The following is a 19786-nucleotide window of genomic DNA, read 5'->3' as shown; positions in this document are numbered from 1 at the left end:
CTTGTTGAGCACTTTGTGCAAACTTCTCTCTGCACTGGAGGTTGATGGACTCAGCAACAAATGCCGCCTGGGGCTCCTTACCACCTAAAGAGCCTCCTGAGCCTTGTGCCTTCCTGTCATCCTCTTCAGGTTTTCAGAACTTGTTCAGCAAAATGGAGAGATATCTGGAGAGAGCTTAAAGAGGAATAATCCAGCAGACATTTATTGTCTGTTTATTTATAGTTGTGTTCAAACAAGACATTAAAGCAGCACTGTGCAACTGATGTCAATCCAGGATGCCCCCACTGAGTTCTATTCTGTTTGTGTGGACAAAGTTGCTCCTCAACCTCCCCATCTTGTTTCTACTCACATTGGCCCCATGGGACTTGCATCACTGTTACTCACATCACTCTTCTCCACTGCCGTCACCCGCTCAGTGTTAATCCTGCTTTGCACCAACTCCCTCTGGCTTTCCACAGAGAACCTGCTGCACATGGGCAAAAAAGGTATTCTCTTTTTTTTCGGCCAACAAACAGAAGGAAAGGTGATGCAATAGAATGAACAGTAAAACACAGTGATCAACTGCATGTTTTGTCCCAGCTTCTTCTATTGAGGTTTGTCTTTCACAGGGAATGGTTGTACAAGAAATGAGTTAGACACAGGCAGGAAGGGATAGATAGAATCACAGTGAAGGAGTTGATAATAGAGTCCATCAGAATTTTGAGGAATTGAGTGAATTCCACTGCTCTCCCTGAGATAGATCAGCCAGGTATTTGGGAGGTATCAACTTAAAACTCATCAGGACTTGTGAGTATTTCACACATTGAGAAGGGTTAACACATTCTCATTGATTTCTATCTTCAACTCTTTTCTTCACCTTTACAGACATTAATGAACATCTTTCAGACTTTGTGCTTTAAAAAGAAAGAGAAAAAGGATAAGAAGAAAAAGAAAAAGAATAGATAGGAAGGGATAGATAGGATCACGGTGAAGGAGTTGACAGCACAGTCCATCAGACTTTGGAGAGATGGAGCAAATTTGAGTAATCCCCCTGAAAGTCAGAAATCAGACAGATAATAATTGGGAGGTATCTGACTGAACAAAATGCAAGGATGGAGAAATCTGGAAGGCAGTGGGAGGAGCGTGTGTCCAGATGGCCTGCTGAAAACGTGGCCTTAACCACGGCCATTCATTTAGGACAGCTGGAGACACCTGGAGGATGAGGGACATCAAATAGGCAGCAGGGAAGAGCAGCGGCGGACGCCGGGCTTTAGTCACAGGGTGTTGGCACTGGCACCGCTGTCTGTGTCCCTGAACATGAAGGCATCTGTGTCCTGCAAACACGGCTCTGGAAAAGATCGTAAATATGGGAAAAAAAAAACAGACACAAAATCCCCTCAAAGACTCCTATTTACAACTCAAAATGGACAGGACACAGGAGATTTTCTCATGTTGAGAAGGGTTAACACATTTTCATTGATTTCTATCTTTGCCTTCAATTCCTTGTCTCAGTTTTATTGACATTTATGATCATCATTTAAGCTTACAGACTCAACATTAATTATTTAATTACCTCTGTTGCCTGCTGGGCTGGCACAACTGTGCTTATAGGTAGCCTATAAGCACAACTGTGCTTATAGGTAGTGGCTGAAGTAGCAGGGGCTGTAAGTATTAGCCTTTAGTTTTTCCTACGCTCTTCTTGCTGTTCTTTGGAACTACAGTATAATCATGGTCTCCACCAGAAAAAGATCCTACTACTTTAAAAACTGTGGCAACCCAGACAGAGGGCCAGGCCAGAAATGCCGCAGTTGAGGTTTCTGGCTGTTTGCAGTGCCTGGAGTTGTTGCTGCCTGGGGAGGGTGGCAGGGCCCCCACCTGCGTGAGATGTGAGCAGGTGGACGAGCTGCTCAGCCTGGTGGTGGAACTCAGGGAGGAAGCGCAGCGGCTCAGGGCCACCAGAGAATGTGGGAGGAAGAAGCAGGGTGAGGAGCACGGAACAAACACCGGAAAGGTGGTGGACCCCCTGACCTACCACAGGAGGACAATCCCTACTACTGAGGAGGGCTGGCAGAGAATTGCAACTCGTCGTCATGGGTATCTCCCCTGCCTACCTGCCCCGTGTCCACCACTCTCCCTGAGCAATAGGTTTCAGGCACTGGAAATCAATCAGGAGGTGAGTGGAGAGAGGGTGGAGGAACTACCTAAAAGGGAACCCCCTAAGCTGAGTAGGTCCTCGGATGGTGATGATGATGGTACTCCTCAGTTGGTGGTGCCCCCCAAGTCTATCCGTTCTTCACCCACCATTAGAACATCACCAACAAAAAAAAAACGACGGGTCATTGTTATTGGTGACTCTGCGCTGAAGGGAGCAGAAGGGCCAATATATAGACCAGAGCCTCTACATAGAGAGGTCTGCTGCCTCCCGGGTGCCCGGGTTAAGGATGTGAGGATGAAGCTTCCTTCCCTAGTCCACCCCACTGACTACTATCCCCTATTACTATTCCAAGTTGGTAGTGATGAGTTAGGCAGAACTTCCAGGAGGACTCTGCAAAAGGATTTTAGAGCCTTGGGGCGACAGGTAAAGGGTTCGGAAGCACAAGTTGTGTTCACCACTATCCCTACTGCTTCAGGGAAGAATGAGGGATTCAATATAATGGGCCAACAGATCAATACCTGGCTCCGAGCTTGGTGTGCCCGACAGGGGTTTGGGTTTTTTGACCTTGGGTCCCCCTGGTCAAAAGGGATCTTAAGGAGAGCATTGGGTAGGTTCATCCAGAGGGCTTTAAACTAGGTATGAAGGGGGGTGGGACAGTAGCTGGGGCCACCAAAATGGAAACTGCATGCAATGTCCCTGTGCTTGCAGGAGAGGGGTGTGCTTCTAAGCCCCCAAAGTCCTGGCCCTTGGTGAAGGAGGAGGATGACTCGCCCCCTTGTAGGAAAAACACGAGGGCTGGTGTTAAGCTGGTGGCTGTGGAAACGCCTAATAGTAGTCACAAGGCTATTAGGGCTGCTGCTGATCGCAAGGAGGCCAAGCTCAGGTGCCTTTATGCTAATGCACGCAGCATGGGTAATAAACAAGAGGATCTGGAGGCCATTGTTTGTTCAGACAATTTTGATCTAGTTGCTGTCACTGAAACATGGTGGAATGACTCCCACACATGGAGTGCAGTGATTGAGGGCTACCAACTTCTTAAAACAAATAGGCTAGGTAGGAAAGGTGGTGGTGTAGCTCTCTATGTTAAAAAAGATTGTGAATGCGTGGAAATCAATAATGGCGATGACAGGGTTGAAAGCTTATGGATCAGAATAAAAGCCAAGGCCAGCAATACCGATGTTATTGTGGGAGTTTGCTACAGGCCACCTACCCAGGATGATGGTGGATGGGATGCTTTATAAACAACTGGGGGAGGCCTTGAGGTCACTCCCTTTCGTTCTGGTCCGTTCCCGGACATCTGCTGGAATTACAATACAGCAGATAGGGAACAGTCTCGGAGGTTCCTAGAGTGTGTGGGAGATAACTTCCTGACACAGTTGGCGAAGGAGGCAATGAGGGGAAACAAAACTCTGGACCTGCTGTTTGTTAACAGAGATGGTCTGGTGGGCGATGTAAAGGTTGGAGGCCGTCTGGGACAAAGTGATCATGAAATGCTGGATTTCTCGATCCTTGTCAAACCGCGGAGGGGAGTCAGCAGAACTGCCACCTTGGACTTCCAGAGGGCGGACTTCAACCTCCTTAGGACCGTGGTTGAGAGGGCCCCCTGGGGGGTAACGTTGGAGAGTGTGGGAGCCCAGGAAGGTTGGGAGTACTTGAAGGAAATTGTCCTAAAGGTGCAGGAGCTGACTCTCCCAAAGTCGCGAAAGATGAGCCGACGGGTGAGGAGTCCGGGCTGGCTGACCAGAGACCTTTGGCTTGATCTAAAGAACAAAAAGAGAGTTTACGGTCTCTGGAAGAATGGGGGAGCTATTTATGAGGACTACAGGTTTGTAGTGAGGCTGTGCAGGGAGAAATTTAGGAAGGCCAAGGCGCAGCAAGAACTGAGCTTGCCTGCTAAGGTTAAGGAGAATAGTAAATGTTTTTATAAACACATCAATGCCAAGAGGAAGGCTAAGGAAAATCCCCATCCCTTGTTGGAGTCTGAGGGCAACTTGGTCACTGAGGATCAGGACAAGGCTGAGGTACTTAATACCTTCTTTGCCTCGGTCTTCAATAGTTATGCTTGTAACTCCCTGGGAATGCAGCCCCCTACACTGGTAGATGGGAAGGGGGAACCAAATGAGCCTTGCATGATCCGCGATGAGATGGTTCTGGACCTACTTCGAAAGCTGGATGTTTATAAGTCCATGGGGCCAGATGGATTGCACCCTGGAGTGCTGAGGGAGTTGGCAGATGTGGTCGCCAAACCATTCTCCATCACTTTTCAGCAGTCTTGGCTGACTGGGGATGTCCCGGTGGATTGGAGGCTGGCGAATGTGACGCCCGTCTTCAAAAAGGGCCGGAAAGATGATCCTGGCAGCTACAGGCCCATCAGTCTCACCTCGGTGCCTGGGAAGGTTATGGAAAGGATAATCTCAGGTATCATCATGGACGAACTAAAGGTCAGCCAAGGGATCAGGCCAAATCAGCATGGGTTTATGAATGGTAGATCCTGCCTGACTAACCTGATTTCATTCTATGACAAGGTGACCCGCTTGGTAGATGAAGGAAAGGCTGTCAACATGGTCTACCTGGACTTCAGTAAGGCCTTTGACACTGTCCCCCATCACATTCTGGTAGAGAAGCTGGCTGCCCGTGGTTTGGATGGGTGTACGCTCCGCTGGGTGAAGAACTGGTTGGATGGCCGAGCCCAGAGAGTTGTGGTCAGTGGAGTGGAATCCAGTTAGCAGCCAGTAACAAGTGGTGTCCCCCAGGGCTCAGTGCTGGGACCGCTTTTGTTTAACATCTTCATTGATGATCTGGATGGGGGGATTGAGTGCAACCTCAGTAAGTTCGCAGACAACACTAAGCTGGGAGGGAGTGTTGATCTGCCTGAGGAGAGAAGGGCACTACAGAGGAACCTGGATAGATTGGATCGATGGGCCAAGGTTAACGGCATGTGTTTCAATAGGGCCAAGTGTCGGGTCCTGCATTTTGGTCACAACAACCCCAGGCAACCCTACAGGCTTGGGGAACTGTGGCTGGAAAGCTGCCTGATGGAAAGGGATCTTGGTGTGTTGATGGACAGTCAGCTGAATATGAGCCAGGAGTGTGCCCAGGTGGCCAAGAGGGCCAATGGCATCCTGACTTGTATCAAGAATGGTGTGGTGAGCAGGACTGGGAACTTCATCCTGCCCCTGCAATAGCATTGATGAGACCTCACCTCGAGTACTGTGTCCAGTTTTGGGCACCTCAGTACAAAAAAGACATGGAGTTGCTGGAGCAGGTATAGAGAAGGGCAACGAGGCTTGTGAAGGGCTTGGAGAATCAGCCCTACGAGGAAAGGATAAGGAAGCTGGGGCTTCCTGAGTGCATGCTTGATCTCCCTGTTCCTCATGCTGTAGATAATAAGATTCAGTGTTGGAGGAACCACTGTGTATAGAAGTGTCACTGTCAGATCCAGGAGTGGGGAAGAAACGGATAACGGCTTCAGGTAGGCAAAAAAGGCAGTGCTGACAAGCAGGGAGACCACAGCCAGGTGAGGGAGGCACGCGGAGAAGGCTTTGTGCCGTCCCTGCACAGAGGGCATCATTAGCACAGCAAGGAAGATCTGCACATAGGACACCACTGTGAAAACAAAGCAGCCAAACACTAAGCTGCCGCTAAAGAAGAGGAACACAACTTCCCTGAGGTAGGAGGCTGAGCAGAAGAGCTTGAGGATCTGTGGGATTTCACAGAAAAACTGGTTGACAACATTTCCTTGGCAGAGAAGAAGTTGAATCTTCCCACCAGCATCCCATTAAACATTGATACAGTGTGACAGATGACAGCAGAGGGGCAGTCTGACATGGAGGTGCACATGAAGCAAAGGTTTGCCACTGAATTCCTCCAAGCGGAAAACAGGTGCACTCGTTGACATTCACCAAAGCTTGCTGAATGTTTCTGTAGACCAAATGGTGGATGTGAGCAGAGTGAGGCAGTGCGAGGTGTGTTTCAGCAGTGCTAAGTGTGGGTAACCTTTGCTTGGTACATTTGCTTGTGAGCATGGCATGTAGGCTCCTCTTCCCTCCCCTCAGTTTCCCATTGGTGTTCTCCAGGCTTCTCCTGACCTCCTCATGTCAGTCATCTCATTAGGGGCAGCTTTCTACCTACCAGCCTGTGCTCCAGAATGGCTCCTGTGGAACCTGGGTAACTTTAATCAGACCTTTGTGCAGGATTCCTCAACCACAGACCATCCTGGAGGCAGCGACCACCTCTGTGTCCAAAATGGAAGAAGCCCTGAAGGAAGCTGTGATCAATGGAGTGGAATTGTGGTCAATGGAGTGAAATCCAGTTGGCGGCCGGTGACAAGCGGTGTCCCCCATTGCTCAGTGCTGAGACCGCTTCTGTTTACCATCTTCATTGATGATCAGGATGGGGGGATTGAGTGCACCTTTAGAAAGTTTGCAGACGACACCAAGTTGGGAGGGAGTGTAGATCTGCCTGAGTGGAGAAGGGCACTGCAGACGGACCTGGATAGATTGGACTGTTGGGCCAAAGTTAACGATGTGAGTTCCAGTGGGACCAAATGCTGGGTCCTGCATTTTGGTCACAACAATCCCAGGCAACCCTACAGGCTTGGGGAGGTGTGGCTGGAAAGCTGCCTGATGGACAGAGACCTTGGTGTGCTGATGGACAGTCGGCTGAATATGAGCCAGCAGTGTGCCCAGGTGGACAAGAGGGCCAATAGCATCCTGGCTTGTATCAAGAATGGTGTGGTGAGCAGGACTAGGGAAGTCATCCTGCCCCTGTACATTGTTGAGGCCCCACCTCAAGTACTGTGTCCAGTTTTGGGCACCTCAGTACAAAAAGTCATAGAGGAACTGGAGCAGGTCCAGAAAAGGGCAACAAGGCTTGTGAAAGGCTTGGGAAATCAACCCTATGAGGAGAGGCTGAGGAAGCTGGGGCTGTTTGGTCTGGGGAAAAGGAGGCTGAGGGGAGACCTTAATGCTCTCTTCCAGTATCACTAAGGTGCTTACAGAGAGAACAGGGCAAGTCTCTTCTCACTGGTGACAAGTGACAGGACAAGGGGAAATATACTCAAGTTGTGCCAGGGTAAGTTCAGGTTTGACGTTAGGAAACACTTCTTTACAGAAAGGGTATTTAAAACTGGAATGGGCACCCCAGGGAGGTGATTGAGTCACCATCCCTGGATGTGTTTAAGAGCTGTTTGGATGTGGTGCTCAGGGGTATGATTTAACACATGGTTGTTAGAGTTAGGGTACTATGGTTAGGCTGTGGTTGGACTTGATGATCTTCGAGGTCTTTTCCAACCTGGGTAATTTTGTGATTCTATGAAGCTTGGAAACATCTGATGTGATAACCCATATCCAAGAACTTGTCCTGTGCAGGGTCTCACAGGGAATGAGGAAGAAGGGACCTGACAACCAATGTGCAAACCAGCTGCTGCTGCTGGTCTCTCAGAGGCACTGGCAGATGTGTGCCTGAAAGCACAGGCCCCAGCCAGGAGCCCAGGGATGGACCATCAGCAGTTGCAGGATGAAGTCACTGCACATTCTGATGAACAGCAGTGTGCTTCCTGCTGGACTGTGGGTTTCTGAGAACATCCGACCTCATCAGCTCCAAAGGAAGGAGGACAGACAGAGTCACTGCATGTCCTTTATTTTGTAAAGTTTACAGAGAGCCTGGTTCAATATGTAAGGTGTGTATGGGCTACACTAGAAAGGTACAAACAGAGTAGGAATTGATTTGACTAATGTTTTAGTGAAAAACATAAGAGTACACATATATATATAGTATAATTATGAATTACACATGAAATGAACAGAATAATCAATAAAAGAGAGATTGATTCAGAAAAAAAGCTGCATTACATGTCATGAATTCCAAAAGATGGGCAGTTCACAGCTTTTGAAACACATTTACTAATCACTTTCCTCACTGCATCCTTGATCTCCCTGTTCCTCATGCTGTAGATAATAGGGTTCAGTGTTGGAGGTACCACCGAGTACAGAACTGCCACCATCAGGTCCATGGATGGGGAGGAGACAGAGGGAGGCTTCAGGTGGGCAAAAAAGGCAGTGATGAGAAACAGGGAGACCACAGCCAGGTGAGGGAGGCATGTGTAGAAGTCTTTGTGCCGTCCCTGCTCAGAGGGCATCCTCAGCACGGCCATGAAGATCTGCACATAGGACACAACTATGAAAGCAAAACACGCAAGGACTAAACTGGCACCAAAACAGAGAAACACAACTTCCCTGAGGTAGAAAACTGAGCAGGAGAGCTTGAGGATCTGGGGGATTTCACAGAAAAACTGGTTCACAACATTCCCATGGCAGAGAGGCAGTGAAAATGTATTGGCAGTGTGCAGCAGGGAACTGAGAACCCCAGCGCCCCAGGCAGCTGCTGCCATGGTGGCACAAGCTCTGCTGTCCATCAAGGTCCCGTAGTGCAGGGGCTTGCAGATGGCAACGTAGCGGTCATAGGACATGATGGTGAGAAGGAAATACTCTGCTGAGATGAAGAAGACAAAGAAAAAGAGCTGTGCAGCACATCCTGCGTAGGAGATGGCCCTGGTGTCCCAGAGGGCGTTGGCCATGGCTTTGGGGAGAGTGGTGGAGATGCAGCCCAGGTCGAGGAGGGCCAGGTTGAGCAGGAAGAAGTACATGGGGGTGTGCAGGCGGCGGTCGCAGGCTACGGCTGTGCTGATGAGGCCGTTGCCCAGGAGGGCAGCCAGGTAGATGCCCAGCAAGAGCCAGAAGTGCAGGAGCTGCAGCTGCCGCGTGTCTGCCAACGGCAGCAGGAGGAACTCGCTGATGGAGCTGCTGTTGGGCATCTGCTGTTCCTGGGCTTGGAGTCCTGCTCAGAGTGCAGAAGATAACGACAAGTTCAGATCATTCTCAGATACACTCCTCCTGCTATACTATAATAATTTTCCTTTTCCTTTGGAAAATGTTCACTTTACTCCAGAACTTGAAGTTATTTTCATGAATTTCACCATCCCCTAAAGAGTAGAATATTAGGGAGCTCTTACTTTCTTCTCGTTTCCTAATTATATTACAGCCACCTGGATAGTTTCCTCTTTCCTGCAGCTGCTCTTCAAGACCCCAGCCCCAGCATCTTTCCACTTCAAATCATCTCATAGAAATCAGCCTGTTTGCTGGAGAAGTGAACTAATTATGTCTGCAGAAAACAACTATCACTGAAACTGACTGTATCCTTTTAGGAAGGAGAGGCTGAAAGCACAATCTGTGTGACTGTCCACAAAATCACCAATGCATGGGGAGCTCCTAAAACTGGAGAGTCTCAGAGCTGTGTACAAAGTTGACAGCCCGTATTAGATTTCTGCCCTGAATCCTCATCCCTTCCCTCAGAACAGGAAATGGAAAATCCCTGCCTTGGCTCTCCTCTTGCAAAGCACGCTTACAAACATTTTGTTGTGCAGTTGAGCTGTGATCCCTCTGCCCCAGCCAGCAGCTGTGGCAGCAGAAACCCTGCCGGGGATCTCCTTCCCCCCACATGTCTCCCCCTGCACAGCAGGGACCTGCTCTGCACGACAGCCCTGGGCACCCGCCTGCATCCTCGGCTGCACAGCCTGCAGCTGTGCTGGGACACGCAGCCCTCAGGGCTGTGCTCTGATGCTGCACCACGGAAGCCCTCAGCTGGAGCAGAAGGCTTTTTCCACAGTAAAGAAACATGCAGTGCCTGCAGCCTGATCTGCTACAAAATATCCCAGTACAAAATGTCCCCTCTATGAAAAGCAGCTCATGTCTGCAGTGAGGCTTACCGTGTCGTGATCTGTCAGCAGTGCTCCTGCAATGAGCTCAAAGCCTGCTCACTGTGTACACATCCTGCAATCTCTCTCCCTTTCTCTCCTCTCCTTCTGTCACCTGCAGGCTGTGCTGTGCACCAGAGCTGCTCCTGGGCACAGTTTTACCTCTACAGCACCAGCTACTTTTATGAGCTCCCTGTGTCCCAGGAGCCCAGCCCAGCTCAACAGCAGAGGATGTCATCTTTATCCTTCCCACTCGTCTCCCCTGGGTTGTCCCTGCGTCTTCATGGTCAACAGCTCCTGAAAGACAACAGCATCATGACTGTGCTTTGAAATCTGATGAATTAAACACCAGATTTCTAGCGGTCAGTGACTAATTCCAGACCTGTGGCGAGTCCTCCCAGAGAGTGTTTGCTGAAACTAAAAGGGCACACAGACAAGGACACAATAGCATAGAATCATAGAATCACCAAGGTTGGAAAAGACCTAAAAGATTATCCAGTCCAACTGTTCTACTATCACCAATAGCTCCCACTAATCCATGTCCCTCAACACAACATCCATTCATTCCTTGAACACCTCCAGGGTCCGTGAATCCACCACACCCCTGGGAAGTCCATTCCACGTCCCAGTTTGCAGGACACGGTTTTTGGTCTTTGTGAACTTCATCCCACTGGCTTCAGCTCATCTCTCCAGCCTGTCCAGATCCCACTGTAGGGCCTTGCTAACCCCAGGCAGATTCACGCTCCCAGATAATTTGGTGTCATCTGCAAACTTACTTAGGTTTCACTCGATGCCCTCATCTGGGTCAACAATAAAGAAACTGAAGAGGAAAGGCACCAGCACTGACCTCTGGGGAACACCAAGTAGGCACACAGCTAGGTGTCCATGTGGGTCTTGAATATCTCCAGACAAGGAGACTCCACAACCCCGTTGGGCAGCCTGTTCCAGTGCTCCGTCACCCTCACCTTAAAGAAGTTCTTGCACACATTCGTGTGGAACTTCCTATGCTCCAGTTTCCGGCCATTTCCCCTTGTCCTGTCTCCACACACTGATGAAAAGAGTTTGGTCTCACCGCTTTGCCACCCACACCTCAGGTATTTATAAACCTGGATCAGGTCCCCTCGCAGTCTTCTTTTTCAAGGCTAAACAGACCCAGCTCACTTAGCTTTTATTCATATGACAGATTATCCAGACCCTTCGCAATCTTTGTAGTCCTTTACTTCAGTGTTTCCAAGAGATCCGTGTTTTTTTTTTTTTTTTGTTTTTTTTTATTTTTTTGTTTTGTTTTTTTTTTTTTTTTTTTTAGTTTTTTTTTTTTTTTTTTTTTTTTTTTTTTTTTTTTTTTTTTTTTTAATGATGAGCCCAGAACTAGACACAGTACATCAGACGAGTCCTTACCAGGGCAGATTAGAGGCGAAGGATCACCTCTCTCGACCCCCTGGCCACCCTCTTTTCTATGCACCCCAGAATGCCATTGGCCTTTTTGGCCACAAGGGCATACTGCTGGCTCATGGCCAACCTGTGATCCATCAGGAAACCCAGGTCAATCTCTGCAGAGCTCCACTCCAGCATCCCCCAGCCTGTCCTGGTGCATGCAATTATTCCTCCCTAAGTGAAAGACTCTACACCTGCTTTTTTAAAACCACTAATCCATGTCCCTAAACACAACATCCATTCATTCCTTGAACACCTCCAGGGTCGGTGACTATACCACACCCCTGGGCTGTACATTCCAGGTCCCAAAGTGCAGGATGTGACATTTGGTCTTGTTGAACCTCATTCCACTGGCTTCAGCCCAGCTCTCCAGCGTGTCCAGATCCCCCTGGAGGGCCTTGCTACCCACAAGCAGATCCACACTCTCAGTCAAATTGGTGTCATCTGCGAACTTACTGAGGGTGCACTCAATGCCCTCATCCAGGTCATCAATAAAGATGTTGAAGAGGACAGGTCCCAACAATGACCCCTGGGGAACACCAGCTACGTGCACAGGTAGGCGGCCAGGCGGGACATGAATATCTGCATAGAAGGAGACTCCACAACCCAATTGGTCAGCCTGTTTCAGTGCTCAGTCACCCTTACCATAATGATGTTCTTGCACACAATCGTGCAGTATTTCCTATGTTCCAGTTCCTGCCATTTCCCCTTTTTCCTGTCTCCACACATTGCTGATATGAGTCTGGCCTCACCACTTTGTTCCCCAAACCTCAGAAATTTATAGACCTGGATCAGGTCCCCTCTCAGCCTTCTTTTTTCAAGGCTAAACAGACCCAGCTCACTTAGCCTTTCTCCATAGGGGAGATGCTCCACGCCCTTCACCAACATTTGTGGCCCTCTGCAGGGGTGCTTCCAAGAGGTCCGTGTCTTTTTTGTAGTGGGGAGCCCAGAACTGGACACAGTGCTCCAGATAAGGTCTCACCAGGGCAGAGTAGAGGATCACCTCCCTTGACATGCTGGACACACTCTTTTTAATGCACCCCAGAATGCCATTGGCCTTTTTGGCCATGAGGGCACACTGCTGGCTCTTGGCCAACCAGGACACCCAGGTCCCTCTCTGCAGAGTTCCTCTCCAGCAGCTCTTCCCCCAGCCTGTCCTGGTGCATGCAATTATTCCTCCCTAGGTGCAAGACTCTACACTTGCTTTTGTTAAACCTGATCTGGTTTCTTACTGCCCAGCACTCCAGCCTGTCCAGGTCTCGCTGAATGGCAGCAGAGCATTCAGGCATGTCAGCCAATCCTCCCAACTTCCTATCATCAGCAAAATTGATGTTGGTGGCCTCTATTCCCTTGTCAAGTTTGCTGATAAAGATGTTGAACAAGACTGGACCCAGCCCTGACCCCTGGGGAACACCGCTAGTTACAATTCACCAACCAGACTCTGCACCGCCAACAATGACACTGTGTGCTCTGCCGGTCAGCCAGTTCTCAACCCACCTCACTATCCACTCATCTATCCCACACTTCCTCAGCTTTGTTCTATGGATGTCATGGGGAACAGTATCAAATGCCTTGCTGAAATCAAGGTAGATGACATCCACCGCTCTCGCCCCATTTACAAAGCCAGTGAAAATGTCATAGAAGGCTACCAGGTTGGTCGAGCATGACCTCCCCTTGGTGGACCCATGCTGACTACTCCTGATAAACTCCCTTTCTTCCAGTTGTCTGTAGTTGGCATCCAACACAAGCTGCTCCATCACCTTTCCAGGGACTGAGGTGAGGCAGCCTAGCCTGTAATAACCCAGATCTTCCTTCTTGCCCTTTTTGAAGACCAGAGTGACACTGGCTATCCTCCAGTCTTCAGGCACCTCTCCCATTCTCCAAGATCTCTCAAAGATGATAGAGAGTGGTTCAGCAATCACTGCTGCAATCTCCCACACCACTCATGGATGCACCCCATCATGTCCCATGGCTTTAAGAACATCAGTGTGGCCTAGGTGCTCACGGACCACCTCTTCCCAGACTAAATGCAAGTAAAGTCTTCATTCCTCAGACCCTCTCACTAAGCTCCAGGCTCTGGGATTCCTGAGGGAGAGCTTTTTCACTGAAGACAGAAGCAAAGAATGCCTTCAGTATCTCCAGCGTCTCAGCATCCCCCATCACCAGAATACCCCCCTCACTTCGAAGGGTACCCACAGTCTCCCTAGTCTTCCTTTTATTCATAACATACTTAAAAAAAAAAAAAATATATATATATATATTTAATGGGTGTCAACCAATTTATGTAATACTATGTTCTGCTTGCAAGGAACTGTGTGAGAGAGGTGGGACAGTCAGGGCTGGTTCTGCATTGAGGTGTTTATAACTGGACAATACAGACTGTTAATGGACAGATAAATGGTAGTAAGGGTGTATATGGGATCTTAAAAACAGTATTGTTTGACAAACTGTCTTGACGGTATAATAAAGTGTAATTGTTGATGGCGTATGGAAGTGTACCAGAGGGTATGTGGAAGTGTAAATGAGGGTACAAATAGTGGAATAGTTTACAGAGGAAAAAGGGTTTAAGAGAAAGTGAGTTTATCTGCACAGACATGAGAGCAACCCCCTGCACCGCTCCTCTGTGAGCAGAGCAAAGCAGAGACACAGTCCCCATGTATCATGTAGTGCTATTCTGCTTACCAAATGGATGAGCTCGCAACAGAAGAGGCAGATCTTCCTCTCTGCTCCACCTGTGGCATACTCTGGAGTTCAAGGCATTGCAAACCTATGGCACATCTACGTTCTTTCACTGATGACACTTTAGTTTGTTATGGGCTCTCATTTCAGTTGCATCTAAAGTCTAGGGTGATGCCAGATGACAGGAAACTAGCAAATGTTGTCTCATTGTAAGGAAGAACAAGAAATGTGACAGGGGCAATTACGGACCTGTCAGTCTCACTCCAGAGCCTGATAAAATTATGGAGACAATGATGGTGGGAGTGACTGAAAAACAGCTGAAGGACAATTCTGTAACTGGTCACAGCCAACACAACTTTCTGAATGGAAGGTCCTGTTTAATTATGGTCCATTTCTGACAAGGTTACCCACTTAGTTGACCAAGGGAAGCCAGCTGATGTTATCCTTGAGGATTTCAGTAGAGCTTCTGATACTGTTTCTCACAGCACCCTCCTGGACAGAATGTCCAGCATACGGTTAGACAGAAACAGGATGTGGTCAGTGAGCAGTTGGCCAATAAGTCAGGCCCAAAGGATTAAAGTCAATGGATTCCATTGGGCTGGTAGATGGTAACTATCAGGGTTCCCAGGGCTCCATTTTAGGGCCACTTCTCTTTCATGTATTGGTGGATGACCTGCATGCAGGACTAGAAGATGTTCTGAGCAAGTTTTCTGGTAGGAGGTGTTGTTGCCTCCACTGAGGGTGGAGAGGTCTAGCAGAGACATGTGAACAAGTCAGAGAAGTGCGTACCAGTTGGTACTATGCACCAAGTGCATAAAGTATAACAGGAGCCTGATTGTGCACCTGGGTAGGGGCAACCCTGGACATACACACTGACTGGATATGAGACACTGGAGAGAAGTGTGACTGAAAATGATTGGGGGTCCTGGTCAGCATCAAATTGAATGTGAGTCAGCAGTGTGTCCAGGCAGCCAGGAAGGCCAGCGGTCCCACAGAGCACAGGAAACAAGTTATTGCTAGGTGGGTAACAGAAAGGATAGTTCCTGTCTGCTCTGCATTGCTGCAGCCTCACCTGGAGCACTGGGTGTACTTCTGGGCACCACAGTATGCAAAGAACATCAAACTATGGGAGGGTGTGCAAAACAGGACACTGGAACTGAGAGATCAGAAGTTCAGAGTTTCATTGGGATTGACTACATGATCAGATTGGGCTTTTCTTACATCCCACATCCTGCGATGAGACACAGGGGACACATAGGAAATGAACATCACAGTGTCCTTGCACCCCATGCAGAGCCAGGTATCATTGGTCCTTCTGTCTTTCATTTGACATCATACAGTTCTCCATTTCCTGCCCCAGGAAGGGCCCTGAGCCAACATGAGGGACAGGATCTCCCTGCCAATGTCTGGAGATCAAGGTTTGGCCTTTCTGCTTCATAAGACAAAGGGGGAATTTCTCAGCATCAGAGCCACCATGCCAGTACCTTTGCCTGCCTGTAGATGGAGGTAATAATTACCTGCATACTCATTGTAATCCCCCTTTATTAGGTGACACGGAAGAATGATTTTACATGAGGCCCTGAGCAGCAGCAGGCTTTTGAGCAGATAAAACAAGAGGTAGCCCGTGCCATAGGCCTCTGGCCAGTACGGACGGGACAGGATGTAAAGAACATCCTCTACACTGCTGCTGGAGAGAAAGGTCCCACCTGGAGTGTGTGGCAAAGAGCCTCAGGAGAGACCCGAGGCCGACCCCTGGGATTCTGGAGTCGAGCGTGTAAGGGGTCTGAAGAGTGCTGCACTCCAACTGAGAAGGAGATCTTAGCCGCATATGAGGGGTTTGGGGTGCCTCCGAAGTAGTTGGAACTGAAACGCAGCTCCTTCTGGCACCTCGACTGCCAGTGCTGAACTGGATGTTCAAAGGAGAGGTTCCCTCCACCCATCATGCTACCGATGTCACCTGGAGCAAGTGGATTACGCTGATTACACATCGAGCAAGAATGGGGAACCTCAATCGTCCAGGAATTTTAGAGGTGATCATGGACTGGCCTGAAGGTAAAAAGTTTGGAACATCACCAGCAGAAGAGGTGTCACGTGCTAAAGAAGCCCCACCATACAACGAGCTATCAGAAAATGAAAAGAAATATGCCCTGTTCACTGATGGATCATGTCGTATTGTAGGAAAGCATCGCAAATGGAAGGCTGCTGTGTGGAGCCCCACACGACAGGTTGTCCACACAGACAGCTGTGCAGCTGGCCTTAGATGTTGCTGAACAGGAAAGGTGGCCAATGCTTCATCTTTATACTGACTCATGGATGGTAGCAAAAGCCTTATGGGGGTGGTTACAGTAGTGGGAAAAATAAAACTGGCAGCAGAGGGGTAAACCTATTTAGGCTGCTGAACTGTGGAAAGACATTGCTGCCCCAACAAAAGATATGGTTGTAAACGTGCGTCACGTGGATGCACACGTGCCCAAGAGTCAGGGCACTGAAGAACAACAAAAGAATCTGGAAGATCGAGCTACCAGAATTGAGGTGGCTCAAATAGATTTGAAATGGCTAACAAGGGTGAATTATTTCTGGCTCGATGGGCCCATGAGACCTCAGGCCATCAAGGAAGAGACGCAACATATAAGTGGGCCAGAGACCGAGGGGTGGACTTAACTATGGACACTACTGAGCAGACTATTCATGACTGTGAAACATGTGCCATAACTAAACAAGCCAAGAAAATGAAAACTATCTGGGAGGAAGGGCAATGGCAAAAGTATAAATATGGGGAGGCGTGGCAGGTTGATTATATCACCTTGCCATGATCTCGCAGTGGTAAATGTTATGTGCTTACCATGGCAGAGGCAACAATTGGGTTGTTGCTTGAAACATATGCAGTACCCCATGCCACAGCCCGAAGCACAATATTGGGTCTTGAGAAACAAGTCCTGTGGCAGCATGGCACCCCAGAAAGAATAGAATCAGATAACGGGATTCATTTCAAAAATTCCCTTATAAATACTTGGGCTAAAGATCATGGCATTGAATGGGTTTATCATATTCCCTACCATGCACCAGCTTTCGGTAAAATTGAATGATACAATGGGGTGTTGAAAACTATGTTGAAAGCAATGGGTGGTGAAACATTGAAGCACTGGGAAAAGCATCTGGCAGAAGCCACTTGGTTGGTCAATACTAGAGGATCTGTCAATCATGATGGTCCTACCTAATCCAGCCCCCTACACACTATAGAGGGAGATAAGGTCCCTGTTGTACATGTAAAGAACGTGTTGGGAAAAGCAGTTTGGGTCCTTCCAGCCTCTGGAAATGGCAAACCTGTCCATGGAACTGTTTTTGCCCAGGGACCTGGGTGCACTTGGTGGGTGATGCAGAAGGATGGGGATGTTCAAGGTGTACCACAAGGGAATTTGATGTTGGAGGAGTGCAGTCAGTAATTCTATGTATATATGTATACATATATGCATGTTTAGTGCAATTTAGTTTTACAGTTATATTACATTTAATTGTACTATTTAGTTATCATAGTTTTATATACATGTATATATGTATATACATTAACCATGATGTAATAATGTCGAATAAGGCGTGGAATGTCATGGTTTTGTAATGTTGCTGTCAATATTCCATATCATAACATCATGTGCAGTATGGAGCATTAAAAGCTTCATAGTCCAGTTCTGTGGAATATCAACGTCCCAAATACTCAGCTCTCAGAACAAAACTACGTATCCCAGAGGACTTTTTGGCCAGAGCTAAGTCATGGGAGGAGGACATCTATAATCTCGCTCCCAGGCTGGAGCTCTCTCTCTCTCTCAGACTCTCGGAGACTGGGAAGCATTCCAGCCGTGTTGCCTAGAGTTCACAGTAGGCCTCTAGGGTTTTGGGGACTCTCTGTTTCATTTAATTTATTAGCCTCAATCATATTGTATTATATTGTGTTATCCTGTATTTCGATATCATACTTAGTAAATAAGTTTTCCTCCTTAGGTTGCCGCCGCTGTTCTCTTTTCCTATTCCCCTTTTCCCTTCCCTTTCGGGACGGGGGCCCTACGGGGCGGCTGCCCATTGTCACGGGCACAGGTAAATCTAGGTAACTCGTGACACAAGGTTGGCTCCAGGCTTACAAGGCTGGCTCCAGGCTTACAAGGCTGGCTCCAAGCCACAGCGGCTGGTTCCGGCCAGGAATCCTGGAAACTTCTGATGTGATAACTCGTATCAAAGAGCTTGTCCTGTGCAGGGTCTCACAGGAAATGAGCAAGAGGGGACCTGACAACCAACGTGCAAACCAGCAGCTGCTGCTGGCCTCTCAGAGGCACTGGCAGGTGTGAGCCTGAAAGCACAAACCCCAGCCAGGAGCCCAGGGATGGCCCGACAGCTGTTGCAGGCTGAAGTCACGGCACAGTTTGATGAACAGCTGTGTGCTTCCTGCTGGATTGTGGGTTTCTGAGAACATGCGACCCCGTCAGCTCCAAAAGAAGGAGGACAGACAGAGTCACTGCATGTCCTTTATTCTGTAAGGTTCACAGAGCACCAGGTTTGTTATGTACAGTGTGTATGGGCTACACTAGAAAGGTGCAAACAGAGTAGGAATTGATTTGACTAATGTTTTAGTGAAAAAAATTGCAGTATATATATATATATATATATAAGTATATTTTTGATTTACACATATAAAATGAACAGAACGATCAATAAAGATAGCTTGGTTCAGAAAAAAAGCTGGAATACATTATATGAATACCAAAAGATGGGCAGTTCACAGCTTTTGAAACACATTTAGTAATCACTTTCCTCACTGCTTCCTTGACCTCCCTGTTCCTCATGCTGTAGATGACAGGGTTCAGTATTGGAGGTACCACCGAGTAAAGAACTGTCACCATCAGGTCCATGGATGGGGAGGAAAAGAGTGAGGGGGGCTTAAGGCAGGCAAAAACGGCAGTGCTGACAAATACTGAGACCACGGCCAGGTGAGGGAGGCACGTGGAGAAGGCTTTGTGCCTACACTAGAAAGGTACAAACAGAGTAGAAATTGATTTGACTAATGATATTTTAGTGAAAAACATTACAGTATATATACAGTATATATATATAAAGAATAATAAAGAAGAATAACACATATAACATGAACGGAACAATCAATAAAACAGAGCTTGATTCAGAAAAAACCCGGATTACATTATATGAATTCCAAAAGATGGGCAGTTCACAGCTTTTGAAACACATTTAGTAATCACTTTCCTCACTGCATCCTTGACCTCCTGGTTCCTCATGCTGTATATAATAGGGTTCAGTGTTGGAGGCACTACTGAGTACAGAAGTGCCACCATCAGGTCCATGGATGGGAAGGAGACAGAGGGGGGCTTCAGGTAGGCAAAAAAGCCAGAGATGACAAGCAGGGTGAGTACGGCCAGGTGAGGGAGGCATGTGGAGAACGCTTTGTGCCGTCCCTGCTCAGAGGGCATCCTCAGCACAGCAAGGAAGATCTGCACATAGGACACAACTATGAAAACAAAGCAGCCAAAGCCTAAACTGAAAGTAAAAATGAGAAACAAAACTTCCCTGAGATTTGATTCTGAGCAGGAGAGCTTGAAAATCTGGGGTATTTCACAGAAAAACTGGTTGACAACATTGCCTTGGCAGAGAGGCAGTGAAAACGTACTGGCAGTGTGCAGCAGGGAATTGAGAACCCCAGCGCCCCAGGCAGCTGCTGCCATGGTGGCACAAGCTCTGCTGTCCATCAAGGTCCCGTAGTGCAGGGGCTTGCAGATGGCAACGTA

General features: G+C 48.2%; 2 protein-coding genes across 2 annotated transcripts in view; both read right to left on the bottom strand.

The window, feature by feature from the left end:
- Window positions 1–7982: 7982 nt before the first annotated feature.
- On the bottom strand, window positions 7983–8603 carry LOC140265127 (olfactory receptor 14J1-like). The gene has a single exon (XM_072361009.1). It carries the CDS (start codon window positions 8601–8603, stop codon window positions 7983–7985), a length of 621 nt encoding a protein of 206 aa, XP_072217110.1.
- A 10577-nt stretch (window positions 8604–19180) lies between these two features.
- LOC140265126 (olfactory receptor 14J1-like) overlaps window positions 19181–19786 on the bottom strand; it is a 43003-nt gene continuing 42397 nt past the window's right edge. The window contains exon 3 of the mRNA XM_072361008.1: window positions 19181–19538. Within this exon, the coding sequence (XP_072217109.1) occupies window positions 19181–19538 (358 nt within the window). The remainder of the gene's footprint in view (window positions 19539–19786) is intronic.

Source organism: Excalfactoria chinensis, unplaced genomic scaffold (genome assembly GCF_039878825.1).
Source record: "Excalfactoria chinensis isolate bCotChi1 unplaced genomic scaffold, bCotChi1.hap2 Scaffold_68, whole genome shotgun sequence".
NCBI lineage: Eukaryota > Metazoa > Chordata > Aves > Galliformes > Phasianidae > Excalfactoria > Excalfactoria chinensis.
Note: the sequence above shows the minus strand (reverse complement) of the source record. Positions and strands in the feature narration are given on the sequence as shown.

What these genes read in the sequence shown, in the direction of transcription:
- LOC140265127 (XM_072361009.1), bottom strand. Translation starts at nt 8,603, where the DNA reads ATGTCCTATGACCGCTACGTTGCCATCTGCAAGCCCCTGCACTACGGG.